This window comes from Protopterus annectens, chromosome 5.part1, assembly GCF_019279795.1.
Source record: "Protopterus annectens isolate FY-2018-M chromosome 5.part1, PAN1.0, whole genome shotgun sequence".
Classification (NCBI taxonomy): Eukaryota; Metazoa; Chordata; order Ceratodontiformes; family Protopteridae; genus Protopterus; species Protopterus annectens.
This window is the reverse complement of record NC_056736.1, coordinates 526,580,864-526,600,636: the sequence shown is the minus strand read 5'-3', so window position 1 is coordinate 526,600,636 and position 19,773 is coordinate 526,580,864. Positions and strand designations below refer to the sequence as shown.

Here is a 19,773-nt window from a genome sequence, read left to right as displayed (position 1 = left end):
TTATGGGATATTCAATGTGACATATTTGTTCCCTAAATGCAACTGTGCTATATATTCTTTATGTTAAGTATAAGACCATGGTCAGAGCACCAGGAAAGGGGATATCAAGCTGTCAGGAGTCCAGAGTAAAGCCATCGGAAAGGTGTGTGAGGCATAGGGTAAAGAGTAAGTAAGATCCTAACTTAGAAGAGCTGAAGTTCTTCTCACTAGACCCCAGAAAAGACAGGAGGTATGGTATGGGTGCATAAGATCACGTCATGGGTCTGGCGGTTAGCACAAAAAACTAAAGTCCTGAGGACGAACTGCTCCCTGTGCTTAAGCTACAGGGTTTGATTCCTTCCATCTTCATTTGCCTGTTATGTGACTCTGGGCAAAGCACTTAGTCAAACTCATCCCTGAAAAGGGACAGTTGTGTCTAATGTACTTACCTGGTCAACAAATACTAAAAAGAAAAAAAAAACAAAAGTGAATGAGTCATCCTTACCATGAAAGATGGATGCAGATGGAGGCTGATGGAAGGAATACACACACACACACACACACACACACACACACACACACACACACACACACCAGGCAGTCTGGACTATTCATGGGATCTTTGAAAGTACTTCTTCACAAGCAGAGCCATTCCACAGAAATATTCAGATGAGAACAGAACAAGTACAGAAAACTTGTCTGAGATAGTAAAGATGAAGAGCTTATTGTCTCCTTCTGATGTCAAGCAAATGTAATGTAAAATGTGTCAGACAAGCAGAGGTTTAAAGAATCATACAGCATTGAATAAGTAAGAGGATAATGCATTCTTGGCTTCACAGTAATTGATGCCTTGTGTGTCAGATAACTGTTATTCATGGAAAAGGAACGCATGGCTCCCTTAAAAACTGGCCAGACAATAACTGATATCGGTAAGTGGTTGCACAATTATGAATTCCATTTCAAGTATACACAATGAAGAAAGATTTTATGAATAATTAAAAAAAATAAATAAATAACTGCTTTGACTTTAAATGCAAAGAAAGCAATTGGTAAAAGGTCACAAACAACAGAATAGCAAATAGTGTGACACAAGGCATTCTGGATTGAAATTAATAATGAAAATGACGTGACATGGGATATACAGTCTTTGATTAATAAAGATGATTTTCAAGTTATAAATACAAACAAATATAAGACTGATAGTGAAACCTACAGGCAAAATCATTATGCATCACCATGGAGACCTGTGCTCGAGTCAGGAATTTTGACACTTCTCTTCCCAAGTGACCAATGCAAAGACCATGCGCTACTGAAGTACACAGGCAGTACAAGTCACACATACTGTGATAGCAGTCATGTTGATACATATCCCCTGGATTTATTAATCTTCTGTGCAGGACTAGCTTAGTCCTGCATGGAAGCGTCCATTTAGGAGTAGGATGGCAGCGTGCCATACATATTAATGAGGCGCGCTGCCTGAGCTCCTAGGCTTACATGGAGCATGTAAGAGTGCAAGGGGTGTGTTTGAGAGCAGAGCCCTCAGAATATACATGCCCCCGCAATGAAGACCAGCAGAACGGGGTCAGAAATGAGTGAGACCGCTCACAGGTCTCCGCATATCCCCACCAACAGTCCCCATGTGTGCAACAGCAACAAAAGCACACATAAATAAAATGAACAAACCATTTTATTTTTTTTTTACAGATCCCACTTAAGCTAACCGTAGGTGCGTGGGTGTGCCCACCGCTTAGCTACAGTTCATGCAGTGTAAATGGCTGAAGAGGATAACAAGAAGGATCTATGCAAATGAAGCAGCATAGCAATAGTGTAGTGGGCAGAGCATTCTTCTTATGAACAGGCATTCCCAGTTCGAGTCCCACTGCAGCAGATTCCATTTTTCATGGCAAAGCACATTATGAGTAATATTTATGTTGCATAACCCACTAAATAACAAATTATTATGAACTGGAGTACTGCAGTAAATGCACATGTGAGTTGTCAGTGTCATAATTAATACGGCACTAGTAAGCAGGTTTAAGAAACAAAAAGCAGTAGTAAGCATATCTAAGCACTAGTAAGCGAGTGTAACCCTGTTTGCACTGCGGTAAGCAATGCCCACACTGGTTAAGCAATTCTAAAGCTAACTCTCTGTAAGCAGATGTAACAGCAGGTTAACAGTGCTTACCGTTGTACAATACCATGCACACCCGCTTACAAATGCTCAAAAGTGCCTTAATCACTCTGTATCCAACAGCTCTTGTTCTGCCCATCAACAAAATAAACAGCCATGCAGGTCTCAAACCCAGGGCCTTATACACTATAGTCATAGTAGTTAACCACCAAGCTATCTTGGAAGTACAGAAGAATGAGGTATCAGCAAACAAGTCCTCACCATAGTAAAACCAAACTGAACCTGTGAAAGGAATCAGTATACAGTCATATGTTCCATAACCCACTACATAACATAAATATGTGAACTGGAATACAGCAGTAAGCCCAGAAGTGAGGTGTAATTGTAATAGAGTGTTGAAGTCCCCAATAAAACACAAGGACCCCATAGAGTGTATGTACACATTAATCGTGGATACTAGGCAGATATATACGATGCAATGAATAAGAAATCAATGCCAAAAAGGAAATATAATGCAAAGTCTAATGTAAGCAATGCTAACCATTGCACAGGTCAGCTTAGGAGGTATAAGCAATGTGTAGACCAGCTAACTCATTGTGCCCAGTGGTATACACCTTTAACCAATGCTAACCTTAGGTAAGCATGTTTGCCCATAGCTTAGCCTTTTCAAAACTAGCCAATCACGAAAAAGTATAGGAAATCGGCCCTACTTTAAACCCAAGAGGCGGGAATACATGTCATAACTGGTTGTAGCTTCCCCTTGCAGGCACTATGGCAGTAAGGGGAGAAGGTGTGTGCTTTCGGGTGCAGCGCTGGTGCATCCAGGAGTCCAAAGTCATGGCAGGACTCCTAGTTAAAGAGCATCATCAGAGACTGCTGCAGGGCCAGTACCAGGGCTCCCAATATAAGGCAGAGGCCTGGGACCATCTCACCCGTGACCTCACCAGTGCCACTAGCATACCCCAAACTAGTGAGCAGGTCAGGCACCACTATGCCGACCTGAAGTGGCTTAAGGGGGACCTCTTGGAGGAGTGGCTCCAAGAGGCTAGAGTGGCAGGGGATATTCCAGTCATGTAAGTATCATCCCTGCATGTGTGTAATAATTGCCAGCTTAGGTATATCATGGATTGGTATGGCTAAATATTTCTCTTATGTCCCCCACAACTGCAATGGAGTGGGTCGTGAACCCGGAGACCCACATCAGTCGCCTGGCGAGGTTGCGACACGAGGCAGGTCAGTAATACTCACGCATTTACTGTCATAGGAAATAAAAATAAAAGTAGTAGTAAATTAATTGCTTGTATAAAACCTGTATTGTTCAAGGCAAGTACTGCATACACTAGATAATATGGCAGGAAGAGTCTCATATTGTTTGTAAGTCAATAAAAGTGTAATAGCCTGAAAAAACAGGGCTAACTGCTGGACTGCATATGTATATCCTGGTATCATAAGGTAATGTAGATATGCAATCATGTAATAGTACTGTAGTATTAAGCACTGTTACCCACACCATGCACCATAAATTGAATGTGTAGGAATGCCTGTATATGACAGGTGTAATCCCCAGAGGCCATTTAGTACAACTGAGAGACACATAGACAGTAAAGAGGGAAAATGCAGACAACAAAAAACGAATAGCACATGCAACTGAGATGTGAACTGTTTTTTTAGCACACACAGCCACGGTTCGAATCCTGCCAGTGGTAGTAGTCTATATACAGAATAATACCCCACAACCGTACAGATATTTCCAGAATGTCTATTAAAGTGGCCCATATCTGTTGCCTATCAACCTGTCTCCCTGGAAAATCAGTGGGATGATCCCAGATGTATAGGCAGCAAACAGGAGATATAACTTATTGACACACAGCTATGGGAACAAAGCTGGCACACTAGCAACTCCCCAATACCTTATGTGACTAAGAAGCCACATATGTCCCATGTACACCCCAACTTGTCAAGCTGTGGTCAGAGTGTGTACAGCAACAGAGTGAGATGTATGTGCATAATAGTAATGTGGTATCTGGTACTGTGTGTGGGAACATTTAGGTAATGCCAATAAACAATCCTCCCACAGGTCTGTCAGATACCAACTCTGTGCCCAGAAAGACAAGAATGATATGCAGTTGTTCTGAATAATGAGGTATTACACATCAGTGTCACCCATGCTGTCCTACAACATATAACTGTCTAGGAAATCTGTATATGAGTGTTGTAATACAAGGTCAGAATGCAAAAGCACAGGGGATTAATAAGACAGAAAGCAGATAGGAGATATACAGCAATATCTATATAGCAGACACAACTGTGATGGACAGTGTTTAAGTTATAGTGGACACAGCCATGGTCTGAATCCTGGGAGTGGAATTAGGTTGCATACAGATTCATACCCCACAACTGTACAGATGAAGCCAGAATGTCAAGTATATTTGCCCATATCTGCTGCCTGTCCCCCTGTCCCCCTGGTAAGTTTGTGGGATGATCCCAGATGTTTGGCCAGCAAACAGGGAATGCAAGTGATTGTCAAACATCATGAGAACACACCTGTCACTATAGCAACCCCTGAAAATGTTAGGGGAGTGATATTTCAAGTATGTCCTATCTAAACTCCCATGTTGTCAAGCTGTGACCAGAGTGTGTACAGTAACAAAGTGAGATGTATGTGTATAATACTAATATGTAATCCTGAACTTTGTGTGGCAACAGCTAAGTAGTGCTAACAAACATTGCTCCCACAGGTACATTGGATACGAACACTGTGCTGAGAAATACAGACCATTATAACCTGTACTGGTACTGTTCACTCTGGTATTGTAGGGAATTGTGAGTGTTGCAGTTTCTCTGAATAATAAAGTATCACTGGTTACTGTCACCCATACTGTGATACATAATATAACTGTGTAGGAAAGCATGTATATGTATGTGTCAGGTCACTAAAGGTGGAAGAGGGCAATATTCTAGATATGTCCCGGCACACCAGCATGTGGTCAACACATGGCCAGAGTCTGTGCAGAAAGAGTTGGGATAGCTATGTGCAAAACAGCAACCTGGAATCTGGGAGTATGTTTAGAAACAGTTAGTGTTAACAAACATTCCCTCCACAGGTATACCAGGTAAGAGGTGTATACTGCAGGTAAAACCAGTTCATGCATAACAATGATGACAGCCATATCACTGTCCAAACTAAGGCTATAGGGTAGTGTAGTAAGACTTGTAAGGTACAGATAACAGCACTGACTAGGAAAGTAATGTGGACTACAGGAATATACTAGTTGTTAATTGACATCTTTTCTCCCCCCCACCATATCACCAACAATAATCAGCATACCCACCCCAACTGCTATGTAATGACTCTGATAATGTCCAATTGTTTTATAAATACTTTAATGGTTCCCATGCATGTGTTATATTGAATTATCCCAACATTGGTGACATGGTGCCGTCAACGTACCTGCATGCTGTTCGTATTACCACTGTGGTTCCATATATGCATGTGTTCTGTTTGCTATGCAACTGTTCTGTATCTGGTGTCTAGGTTAATGGGAATATCTCTGCATGCTGTTATACCTAACCCTGGAATGTGTTGACTGTTACTAACCCATATATGATGATGAAATCTAAACACTATAGCACGTTTGGGAAGGCCGGTCCCAGTGGACCCACCTGTCCCACCTCAGCTGGCCATGGCACCGGGCACCAGTATGTCTGGGGCCCAACCCCGTACCTCCCTGTCCATTGGTCTTGCACCACCTTCAGGTGCAACCACTCAGGGGATGGGGCTCACCCCCCCAGGAGTGGGCACCGACAGGCACCTGTCACCCGTCGCCAGGTCGGGGCCATGGTGCATAGAGCGATCGACCAGCAGGTTGGTGATCTTCTACACCAACTCGAAGGCCATGTGTCATGATTAGACATTAGAGCCATCCTGGCTCTGTAACTTAGCCCCCAGCACAGCCACCTTTGGGGCTGTGAAGGTGCAGTGGTGACTACCCATGGGTGGGGACCTCAGTCCCACTGTTACCACTAGGGGGCTTGTGAGCTTCCGATATTCCCAACACCCCTCCCCATCAAAGTGTTTACCCCCACATGTGTCATATACTGCCCCTGTATGCATCTTGTTTGTCTTGTCTGTTAACCTACCCAACCTACCTCCCCAAATATACCTACTAACCCTCCCCAACATCCCACTCTCACCTGAAAAAAAAAGGGCAATCTGTTCCCACTAAAATATCACCCCATTTCGCACGTGTCCACTGGACACATGCAATCTGGTCTAACTGGCATCATAACATATTATTGTTGTCCTCACCCCTCTCCCAGGGGTTTGAGTGTCCAAATCTACTTCCAAATTCAGTGTATATGCACAGCTGTTGGTGTAGAAAAATGGGCAGCTATGGAACTTCCCTACACCCTTCCTGCACATCCCTGGCTATTTTCTCAACTGTCTTTCTCTCTTTGTGCCCCTTTTTTCATCACTTTCCTATCAACCCCTTTTTCTTTTCTTTTAAAGACATTAGCGTGGGGATAAGCAGGAGTAAGCACTTTTAAGCAGCAGTAAGTGGGTTTAAGCCTGTTTGCATGGGGGTAAGCAATGCCTACACAGGTTAACCAATTTAGAAGCTAACTGAGTATAAGAAACTGTAACTGGAAGTTAGCAGTGCTTACCTCCGCGCAAACCCATGTAAACCCGCTTACAACTGCTTTAAAGTGCCTTCATCACTCTGTATCTAACGGCCCATGTTCTGCCCAGCAACAAAATAAACAGCCTCAGCAAGGCTCGAACCCAGGACCATGCACACCATAGACAAAGTGATTTACCACTAAGCCATGCCAGATATACATAACCCTAATGTTTTCAAAAACATATCATCCAGCCCAGTCATTAAACAGTACAGAGAATATATTCCATTTAGATGTATGTGTGTGTGTGTGTGTGTGTGTGTGTGTGTGTGTGTGTGTGTGTGTGTGTGTGTATGTGTGTGTGTGTGTGTGTGTAAATATATTAATATCTAAACAGATACAACATATATATATATATATATATATATATATATATATATATATATATATATATATCTACAGAAATATATACATATATATAAATATATATGACCATATATACATGCAAATGCCTACAGCTATAGATATATATATATATATCTACATCTATATGTCTAGATATATACAGATGGTTATGTATATGTGAGTATATATATATATATATATATATATAGGTATATATGGACATACCGACATACATCTGTAGATAACAATGGGGAAATAATAAAAACATATATGTCCACATGCAACGTTTATGGGATTGGGATGGCCCAAAAATATACATCTTGTACGAATATGTATACCCCCCCCAAAGCCAAACAAGTCCCCCCAGCAGTACACTACCAAGTGTTGCTGATCCCATAACCAGGACCAGACATGACATGGGCATCCCTAGGATACATATACACAGACACATATATGCAAATACAGATATGCATATATGTGTATACATATATATAGATACATATGTAACTACACATACACATGCAGAGATATGTGCATGAACTTCCATATGTAGTACATGCACACAATATGGAGCAGCCACTATTCCTACAGTTACCACCTTACCAACTGGAGACTGTATGAGCCACCCATACAAATAACATTCATTGCCTGCAACATATACCCATAGAGATATCAAAGGTTATAACACCACACAGGTGTGCATAAATGGGAAACCTTTAATTGTGTACTGTTACAGTTGTATGTGCCATGTCATATAACTGTTTAGACATGGACATCCATATCAACTGAGTAATGCAGCTGTGAAACAGGTATACTAATACAGTAGTCTGGAAATGTTAACAAATGTTGCTGTCCAGGCCAAGGCCATCAAGTAGTACAATAGTAAAGACAACTGGGCCACAGGATACCAAACAATCAACGGTAAGTAATGCAGGTGTATAGTTCAGCAGCCACTATCTACACTCTGTAGACAATTTCTAGGGGGTAAAGACCTGAACTGACACACTGGGATGTAACTGTTACATAACAAGGCACAACTTACACCACAAGCACACTGACAAACAGAACAGTCTGTATGGCATAGTAGGGTGTACAGGCATGCCATGGCACACAGTAACATACACTTCTGTGTAAGTGCATTAAACAACCAATGTGAACACAGCCACAGCTACATATGGCATGCTAGTGTATTATCAACACCAGCCTCATATGTGCCACCCACACACTAACCCTGCATATACTGGGCCACTACACAGTGTGGTCCACTGCCTGTCTGTGGTATGGGACATGTGTCAGTCTGGCCCTACAAACATGTATGCTGAAAGGGTACCATAATCTGCAGCAGCATGCAACATCAGATAGAACAGGACCAAGAACAATGACATCTACCACAGTCTGTACACAGGCCAAGGTACATATTAACAAGACACACACTGCTGACAATCACCATAAGTACACAGACATCAGTACTGTACACACAACCACAGAATTTCCAGGTTATATCATCAAATATAACCCCTACTATACATTACATGTGTAGCAGTCTGTTATCTCACTGGCTTGTTACCAGATATTATGTCACTAATTATGGTGTACAGTACATATGTACCCCTTACTGCATGACATATGTACAAAGGTTGTCAGGGTTGTGGCTGGAGGCACATACACAGGGCCAATAGTGACATGTTGCTGTGATAACCTCATACAGTTACTGTTGTAACAGGGTGTGTTGCACCATATGTCCTATGATGGATATGAAGTCAGTAACTAATGGCTGTCACCATCTACAGACTGCATTCCTCACACTACCTTCTGCAGTTCACAGATAGGTGCTCAGTGGGTAAGACTTGAAACAAAAGGTACCACACACAGGCCAGTCTGCAGATGGCCCTACAGATGGGTGTTCCCTCATTAACATAGCACTGACATGGCAGGTATGTAAACATGTAGGGCAGCCATATCCACACACACCCTGTTAAACCAACACTACTCCAAATGTAGTATAGCAGCACTTACAGTCTGAAGTCAGGTCAGGCACATCCCCCTCCTGTGTGTTGGCCTGCTTCCACAGTATATGTTGTTAGAGGTACACCCCAATCCATCTGAGATACTGTTTGCATAACAACAGATCTAGTTCCTGCTCACAGTGAATGAAAGGCCCAACAACAACATGTTCCTAGATATTGGTGTGTTTCCATGCAACTGGCTATGGGAATGTTACCACAGCTGTTCCACATGCAATCAGCTAGAGGAGGGCTGCAATTCATGCAGATACCATCAGCTAATCCTGAGCATCACTTCAAATACACATGCTTCTGCCTAAACAAAGCAGGTGTAAGTCTCCACATCCACCAGAGAGGGAGTAACAGGGGCAGACAGAGGCACAGAAAAGCCAGAGAGGGGTGGGAGAGTAAAACTTACGCATGTCTGTGTCACACACCTACCAGTACAGGGTATCAAACCCCCAACAACTATGCAGTGCTATCACATGTCCATACAGTTATTGGATGCACCACATAGATTACAAAGGAGTCCCAGAACGTTTATGTGATGGTGAGTGACATCTGCAACAGGGATATAGTAGCTATGTGGTAGGTATAGTACCAGGGCCTGCCCGCATGAACAGGTGCCAGTGTCAACACAGCCACATTCTCACAGGGATGCACACGCATTGCCACATTTGGCAGGGCCAAGAATACAACTCATCACTAGTGAGATTGCCACAACACATTACTGTGCAGGTATCACATGCACCACAGGGGTCATACAGAGGTTATATGGGCAAAGGGTATGGGGAGATGTCTGACATCAGACAGCATGCTTCAGTATGCCAATGGAGGTTGTAATGAGTGTGAATGTGATCATACGCATCATACAGCACACACACACACACACACACACACACACACACACACACACACGGTGCCAGTATTGTTATGCATGGGTGCATTGATTCACGGGAGAGTAGTGGCCAACTGTGCCAGATGGCTATACAAGGCTAGGTGATGGGTATACTTTGGCAGCAGGCCACATGACAATGGTCTGCATTGTGGCTTAGGGGTGTAGTTTCTGGAGTTGCCCACACAGATGGGTATTGTAATCACCATCCAGTTACCTGGGTGACTATTGCATGTAGCCAATGCTGTACATTGCTTGCCATGTATGCGTTCCTTCATCCATGACATGGACGGAGTCTGTGATGTGCAAACCTCCCACATGCATGTACAGTGACATGTGGAACTGTACCTGGGGTGTCTGGCCCATGTTGTGTACACAGATTATCATCAGATGTGCCAGTCTTGGCCTCATGTGGTGGAAAGTGGTAATGGACAGCAGGTTTACCCTGCACCTACATAGACAGCATGCTAACGCCATTCCCTGGTGTCAGTGACATCGGATCCTTATAGGGCATGTTTTCAGGCATGGTATGTCCTTTGTGGTTCACATTTGATGGCACCACAGGTGTTGCAGGTGTCCAGTGGGGAGCATGGGGAAGGTGCACTGTCTACATGTACGTGCCTATTGGACAGATGGACAGGGTGTCATGCCCTCTGCAGCCCACTGCAATCACTCCATAGATACTATCAGTGGGAAATATGCAGTGTACAACCAACATAGTGACTGTTACCTAGGCAAGTGTGTGTGTGTGTGTGTGTGTGTGTGTGTGTGTGTGTGTGTGTGTGTGTGTGTGTGTGTGTATGAAACATGGGTTGGGAGTGTTCTCAGGGTAATACTAGGGTTGCTAACTTTGTTTGCCTGGCCTTGATGTCACATGTATGGGTATGGATTTGCTCCCCAGCCTCTTGGCTATTTCACATTTCGTATCCCTGTATGGTGGACATTGTGATATATTCTAGGGCCACCATATATGAAATTTGCAAAACCCACTCTGCATTGGGCCCAGATGTTACACACTAACAACCACCTCCACACAGGATACGAGTTACAAACAGAGACACAAACACACACACACCTGTCATGTCTGGGAGTAGAACTCCTTCCTAACTAGTTTATTACACTACAGCACTACGCAGTTATAGGATGCGCCACAGAGATTACTGGAGTACTCCTTCCCCAAAGGTGTATTTCACATTGGATGACATCAGAAGGATTGCCAAAGTAAGGCATTGTAATTGTAGTGAGTGTGGCTAGGCTAAAATGCATTGCTCCCTGCACAGACAAAACATCCACAACCGACATGTGTGGGTATAGAACCCCCAACAGAGGTCTAAATTACACTATAGCATGAAGCTGTTACAGGATGTACCACAGGGATTACTGGAAAACTCCTTCTCCAAAGGTGTATTTCACATTGGATGACATCAGCAGGATTGCCAAAGTAGGGCATTAGAATTGCAGTTAGTGTGGCTAGGCTAAAATGCATTGCTCCCTACAGAGACATTGAATCACACAAAACATCCACAATCGACATGTGTGGGTATAGAACCCCCAACAAAGGTCTATATCACACTACAGCAGTATGCAGTTATGACATGCGCTATGGAGATTACTGGGCTACTACCTTCCCAGAGTTGTATTTCTAGGTGTATGACATCAGCAGCCTTACCAAAGTACAGCATTTCAATTGTAAGGTGTGTGAATACCATACAAAGCATTGTTCTCTACATAGAGTCAGACAGACACACACACAAACACACACACAGACACACTTGCCAAGTTTGGGATTAGAGCTCCTACCTAACTAACTCATCACACTACAGCAGTATGCAGTTGTGGCACATGCTACAGGGATTACTGGGCTACAACCATCCCAGAGTTGTATTTCTAGGGAGATGACAGTAGCAGCCTTAACAAAGTACAGCATTTAAATTGTAGGGAGTGTGACTACCCTAAAAAGCATTGCTCTCTACACAGAGTCAGACAGACACACACAAACACACACACAGTTGCCATGTCTAGGATTGGAACTTCTACCTAACTAGTTTATCACACTACAGCAGTACACAGTTATGGGATGTGCCGTGGAGATTACTGGGCTACAACATTCCCAAAGGTGTATTTCACATTGGATGACCTCAGCAAGCTTGTTATAGTAGGGCTATCGGGTGGGCAGTGTGTGTGCATGGGCCATAACCCATGCATCTAGAGGTTGACACTCCACATGTGGGAACACACAGGGTCATATTTTACAGGTACGTGTATACGGCTGCTAGATGACTACTTCCTTGTACAGTCATGTTGCACAGCTATCACATGCACCACATAGTCTGTAATACTGACAGATACCAGCGGCTAGTATCTGAAGTGAGTGATATCTGAACCTCATGTGGTTGTGGCCCTTTGGCTGTGTGCTGGGTGGGACAGGCCTGGATGGCCCCTTGTCACAGTCACCCTCTTCCACACATCTATGTACGTCTACCTTTGGCATATTACAGTGTGTTGTCCTTACATATATGTCTATATTCCTATCCACTGTGTGTGCAAAGCATGAGTGGTGCATACTAAGGAGTGTCTGCATTAGCATCTGCAACTGCCAGATATGTCTGGTCCACTGGTGTATGCAGACATAACCTTCATGTGTTTAAATGTGTGAGCATGCCCAGTATGCCCATCTGTATTGAATGTGTGGATTGAGTCCAGGTAGTTTGTACTCCAGTGCTGACCTTTGTGTTGTACACCAACAGGTAGCATGCTGTTTCTGCAGGGAATCCGTTGATCATGTGGTATTGACTGTTACTACATTTCTGCATATGACAGGGTGGGCACACCTGACTATTTCTACATTTCTATACAGGATGGGGGGACACACCTGTTACTACATTTCTACGTAGGATGAGGGGGGTACACCTGATTATTTCTACATTTCTACACAGGATTGAGGGTGGGCACACCTAACTGTTATTACATTACTACGTAGGATGGGGGGGCACACCTGACTATTTCTACATTTCTACACAGGATTGTGGGGACACACCTGACTGTTATTTACATTACTACATTAGATGAGGGGCACACCTGACACTTGTACACATTTGTTATAACTGTACTGGTATGTCAAGTACTCCATTTCATTCTGTAGTCTTACCTAGCATGCTGAGTAGAGGCATACCAGTGTACTACAAATCTTAGACTTTATTTACCTACATATTAGTTTCTGACTTCCTACCCTTCAGAACTGATGTCCAACTGCCTGACTTGCTGTAGTCTGTCTGTGTAGGCCTGGGGGGGGGGAGGTTACCAATAGGCCTCATTCAGAGGCCATAGCACAGCCTTTGTTTGTGTTTGTCTACATCTGTCCTGCTGGCTGTGACTGTTGTTGGGTATGTGAACCCCCTTGACTGGCATATGTGAGTCACTTACCTTGAGGGTGTCCCAGTATTGAGGGTGGTGCTGCAGGGCTGCCTATGTCGGATGCACATAGTACACTCCCTACACATGGTTGAGCACAGGTAGTGTAATGTTTTGCATCCCTTTCACTGTATGTGAGAGTCAGAGAGAGAGGTATTATTCCCTGGGTCCCTCCTGTGTCAGTGTATGTGCTATGCGTTGCCTCTTTGCCAAGGTCAGAGCATACTGGGCACGTCTCCTTCTGCCTACTAGGGCAGGCTCAGGTTGTTCCTCCTCCGAGTCACTCTGTGCCTGTGCAGGCCTTAGCAATGATGGGGGGCTGTGTGGCCCTTCCCCGTGCTGTTCCTGCTGCAGCTGTTTCCTCAGGATCATATTATGTAGCATGGCACATAGGAGGACAATTTGGGTATGTGTAGCTGGTGAGTACTGCAAGTCTCCACCGGATGTCTCCAGGTGCCGGAAGCGTGACTTGAGCATCACAAACACACACTCTACTATAATTCTGGTCTGTGTGTGTGCCTCATTATGGAGTTCTTGTCCGGGTGTGTGTGCATTTCTGATGGGTGTCATCAGCCACAACTCCGGTGCATATCTAGCATCCCCCACTAGGTGACAGTGAGGGATGTCCCCATTGGCAAATCTCTGGTACAACTGTGTTAGATGCCAAATGTGGGAATCGTGATAGCTTCCAGGGCAGCCAGCACACACATTCATTATTATGCCCTGGGCATCGCACATGACCTGGCAGTTGATGGAGGGGAAGCCCTTGTGGTTGATGTAGACCCTACCCTGCTCACCGGGTGGTGCTTTGATGCATATGTGCGTGCAGTCTATAGCACCCACTACCTCAGTGTATTCTGCTATTTGGTGGAACAATTGCAAATTGCTGGCCAATGCTTCATGGGTGTTGGGGGAAATATACGTGCTCACCAACATGTGCTGACATGGCATCCAGGAACTGGTGGAGTACCCTGGATGCTGATGTGTGTGAGATCCCCATCATATCCCCAGTTCGCCTTTGGAAGGTACCTGTAGCTAGTATTCTTAGGCCTACACATATCTTGGTATCCACTGGGATGGGTTCCCCTCTGTTAGTTCTGTGTGTGAGGCGTGGCCGGCACAGCTCAACAATCTGGTGTAGGAGGTCCCCTCTTTTGCATAGGATTGCCTGCTAATGCATAGTTACATGTCTCACACTGAGCCTCCCCCCTTAGCAACCACTACTCACCGGCCATGTTGTCTTCTGCCTGCCATTGACTTGCATGGCAGAATATTGATTTTAGTTAGAATGCTTATTTTAGGTCTATTTTATTATTTTCTCCCCAATCCTGTTTGCCCACCGCTGTCCTAAGCTTAAACAGCAGAGATCGGTAAAAAAATAATAAAAGTTGATTTTTTTATTTTTTTGCCTGTTTGCAATGCCACTGGCCTTATACTTGCCCATTGGCATGCTTACTAACTGATATGCCACCTTTATTTGGAGCTGTCACAGCTCCGTTTTGGAGTTTGCAGAAATGTACTCCATTACTAACTGAGTACATTTCTGCAGATTGCACTAGTCCTGCATAGCCGATTGTAAGCTTCCTGGATCGCAAAATCACCTAATTTGCATGGATTTCTCCTGCAAATGGGGTGATTTGCATACAGGGGCTTAGTCTGTGCAGGACTAGTGCAGGAACACTCATGCACTCCCCTGCAGGCTGTTCCTGGATCGCACGGCAGACATATTGCCTGCTAGAGCTCCTGCACTGATCTTGCATGCTGTGTAAGGCATAGAGAATCCAGGGGATCATCTATTGCTTTTTGGTCTGGGTTTAGTGGATGCTCTTGAAAGCAGGCAGCAATTTTAATAGAATGAGAAATATTTGCTGCTAAACAAAATACTACATGAGCTAAGCACCTTATGGGAACAAATGGATTATTTTGTCTTAAAAAACTCACCATAATAAATTAGTTAAGTAACCTTACATTAACCTTAGCTCCTGCCTCCACACCTCTTGTCCTGAATTTTGCAGGATATACCAAATTTATAACCTTACATTTACCTTAGCTGAGCTCCTGTCTCCATATTTCTTTTCCTGAATTTTGTGGGATATAACACATTTTCAATCGAAATAACAGGCTGCCATGGAATACTGAGTGGCACCTTTAAATCATGATTTTACAGTCCTGTTTTTTTCATGCAGCTCAGGGGCAGGGCAGACTCCAGAAACAGCCAGTGGGCCAGCACAATGTATGTGCGAGCAATGAAAGCTGCAAGACTGTCAGATTCATATGACTGAAAGCATACATTTTGAAATGGGATGACTGAAAATGGAAGTGTAAAAGTGGAAATGTAGAAGAAAATTGAGTTGTTGGCTACCACTGGATTTGTGTTGCTCCGTCTTCATTACCTTTTAGGATCAGTCCTGGAAATACGTGCAGACACACACACACACACACACACACACACACACACACACACACACACACACACACACACACACACACACACACACACACACACGCACACACGCACACACACACACACATATACATTTTAAATGAGCTTGACTAGACCAAAGAATTGTGCCAAAAGCAAGAAAAGTCTGCTGCCATTTCTTTATTCTGCCACAAGTAAATATCAACCTGATAATGCTGCTGCATTTAACAAGCAGGAAAAAGGAGAAGCAAAACTAAACTGAGCTCGCACCCAAAACAGCAGTGACAGTCCCTTTTTACGATCTGTGTCTTTTAATATGCTTTTTTCAATCAGAAACAAGCTACCAAACATCTAAGACAATGTCTGTGTTTGTGTGTGTGTGTGTGTGTGTGTGTGTGTGTGTGTGTGTGTGTGTGTGTGTGTGTGTGTGTGTGTGTCTTTGGCACTGCCTAGCTAGGAATGCAGTTTGCTACTAAAACTGAGTTCAATATGAACTTGATAGGGACTCATTTAGAAATACTGTTTTCTTATAACAAATCAGGACATCACAGTCTTTATAGTGATATTGTAATATATTGTAATAATCACAAAACCCAAATTATATATTTCTCTAAAATCTCACAAATAACATTTCATATCTTAGAAACCTACACATATCACTATTGTTCCGTCAACTTTCAGGTAATCATAGGAAATTCCTATTAGAGTTCTTGTTTACAGAGACATTTGCAGAAACTTGAAAAAAAAAAGTATGTTTATTTGTACAATTAATATAAATAACACTATTGTGATGTCCCCTCCCTGGGTCAGTAATCAAGTGGCCTGAATCCTCACCACTGACACTGGACAGGGATGTCCACTTGGAATAAAAATAGATGCGCACAATATTTCCAGATGCAGCACTCTGCATCAATCACAATTTCCCTTAACAGCACACAGGGAACACACAAAGTTCAGGGTCTGGATTTCTCTCTCTGTCTCCCTCCAGGCCCCCAGTAAGACTCCCCACTGGAACAGCTATAGAACTGTGTCCTCAGCTGAGTGTCCAAGCCAAGTCCTCCAGCACCCCCTCAGTAAAACCAGCGCTTCTTGTCCCTGCTCCAGGCAGCTGACATACACAATCTTTGAGATTTGATTTTCACACAGACACACATATACACACACACACACACACACACACACACATACACACACACACACACACACACACACACACACACACACACACACACACACACACACACACACACACACACACACGCACATGCACACACATGCACACACGTGCACATACACCTTGAGAAAAGCTGGCACAGATTGAATAGCTATACCCCCTTCTACCCAGACTATAAGGTAGTTAATGCCACCAGACACTCTAAAGCCAGCTACTCTAAGGCTCTTACAAGGGTACCCAATTATCCTGAGTGAAATTAATATTTGTACAAATGGTAGTGTTTTGGCCAGTGCAGTAAGGTTTTCAGGAGTGGCCACAGAGTCACCAAATAGCTATGAGTACTCTCAAAGCTTAAAATATTCTGTAAAGGACCAGCCAAAATGAAACATTTACATATATTTAATAATAAATAAAATAATATGAAAATACTAAATATCTATTTACAATAAACACCAGAGTTTCAGATATAGAAAATATTAAAATAACACAGATGAATAGATTCACACAAATACAGAAAAACAGTACTTAACTAATCTCACTATATTTTCTTGACTTATCTAAAGAATTACTATTTCCTGGTTCACTTACTAGAGCAAGGCAAGATGAAGTGGGTAAGAGAGCCATCTTTGTCAGGTCATAAAAACAGACTGCTCTGAGACCTCAGGCTCAACCATTTTTAAAATATCATTACATTGCTGGCATCACATACAACTGGTCATCTAACTTCTGGTTCCTATAGTACCCTTATTACTAGAAACTGAACCAGAATCTTGCACATATGTGTTACCATACACACAGATAGAACTTTCCTAAGATCTGTTATAGCATCTGGAAGTTATAAAACAATAAACATTTCAACTCTTCCTACAAGAGCTAATAAACCATTCCCTGGCACAGACATTTCATCTCTGGCTGCAGTCAGAACTGTAAGATACAATCGTTATGGCCTAAATTAATAAATTTAATTTCTTACTATGTTTCAAAGTTAGCTGGATTGAGATTAACCTCTTCTCTTCCAGCATCTTCTGTTAAAGCATATACATTTAATCAGTTACTATACAGTCAGGACACACTGTTGGTACATTTTTAACTCAAACAGCTTTACAAATACATTTTTCAAGACAAGCATCTGTAAAAATCAGTTTGATATACAAATGACATATAATTCTTTACAAAATTCCAGCTAGCTGTGCTGGCATTTGTTGCACATCTACTGCTCCACTTCTCCTGGCATAGCCGGCAATACCTCACATCATCACAGCTATATTCAATTTACAGTGCATGTATAAATGATTATTCTGAAGTAGCATGTGAGCATCTATACTTTGTATCATTTTGTCATTGTATTTATGAAAGTATGGGAGGTTCTCACAATGCTATAGGTACTAGGAGGAGTCATGTTGTTTTGTATGCATATTTTGCTAAATAGAGGTCCAGATTTTAACTGGTTGCACCTATTTTACAAGATCCATTGTCAATATTTTTGACATGTACAATGTGAGAGATATGCCTACCTCTACACAGTAAGCAATGGCATACAAGAAGAAAAGTTTTTTTCAGAAAGGAAGACATGAAGTTTGCTTATTGTAAGCTTAAGCCGTTCCTCTCTTGCAGTTTTATAGACAAAGGTGTAATGTGATTTGGGTGTAAATCACAAACACGTACACTATTTCTACTGCTTGCTGTCAGAATACATTGAAAGGTACCCCTTAAAAATAGTGATCCCTCTCGAGAAGTAGTATTGCTCTACAAATTTTTCAAAGTCAAGGCTAAGATACAAAATATAAGAAAACCAGAGGAAGGCGCTTTTGCCTCTCAGGTCACTTTCAGTATATAGCTTCCAATTTAGTTCTTAACAGCACACTCTCACCAAGTGTCATGTTTAGACCCTCAAAACAAGTGTCTAAACCCACTGCAGGATAAAACAGAATTTATAGCACTTAATGATATATATAGCAACTTTACATTTCTTTTACATTTCTGCAACAGTCTTACACAAATGTTAAATGCAGTTTTGTAACTCAATAATCACAAATGATATTTTGTTTCCTGTGAGTGTCTGAATATTGTCTTGCATCACCCAGACCTTAGACTCAATAAATAAACAAATTGTCTTATGGAGAATGCACAACAATCTTGATAAGGAACATACCTTTCAAATAAAACTTCAGCTTTGACTCACCTATCTTGAGCAAATTATTAAATCATTTATAGATTTTTAAAGTGTTATGTATTCATACCTCCCAACTGCTCAGAACTTGAAAGAAGAAATAGAGTGCTGATGCCCAGACCCCAGCTGTGGCAATGATGCAGAAAAGAGGGATTGGTTTTATTGTTTCAGAATTTCGCAACTGAAATATAAATAAGACATGGAAAATAGATAAGTAGAGTGCATGATGCTTTTAGTGCCAGTAAAGTTCCATTATGCCATAAAAGAAGTTTCAGTAAAACAAACAGGTCAGGATAGTAGATTGTATTCACTGCCATGATAAGACAGATTGTTTTACTCCAGCTTTTATAAATCACCATGAATATTGACTGCAATAAAATCATCAGAAAGAACACCACATTCTAACATGTTTTAATTCACATAAAGCAAAAACGTGACATAAAACTGTAAATGTTTACAACTAGATATAAAAAGGTATCTCTTCATTAAATATTGTAAACCAGGTCCTTCACTGCGAGTCAGCAAGCATGGCCAAGTAACGTTGTAAAGATTCTGCTTTGAAA

General features: G+C 42.5%; 1 protein-coding gene across 1 annotated transcript in view; it reads right to left on the bottom strand.

The window, feature by feature from the left end:
• Window positions 1-19,773, bottom strand: part of SIDT1 (SID1 transmembrane family member 1) — an 853,551-nt gene that overhangs the window by 33,547 nt on the left and 800,231 nt on the right. The window contains exon 24 of the mRNA XM_044073143.1: window positions 19,281-19,391. Within this exon, the coding sequence (XP_043929078.1) occupies window positions 19,281-19,391 (111 nt within the window). The remainder of the gene's footprint in view (window positions 1-19,280; window positions 19,392-19,773) is intronic.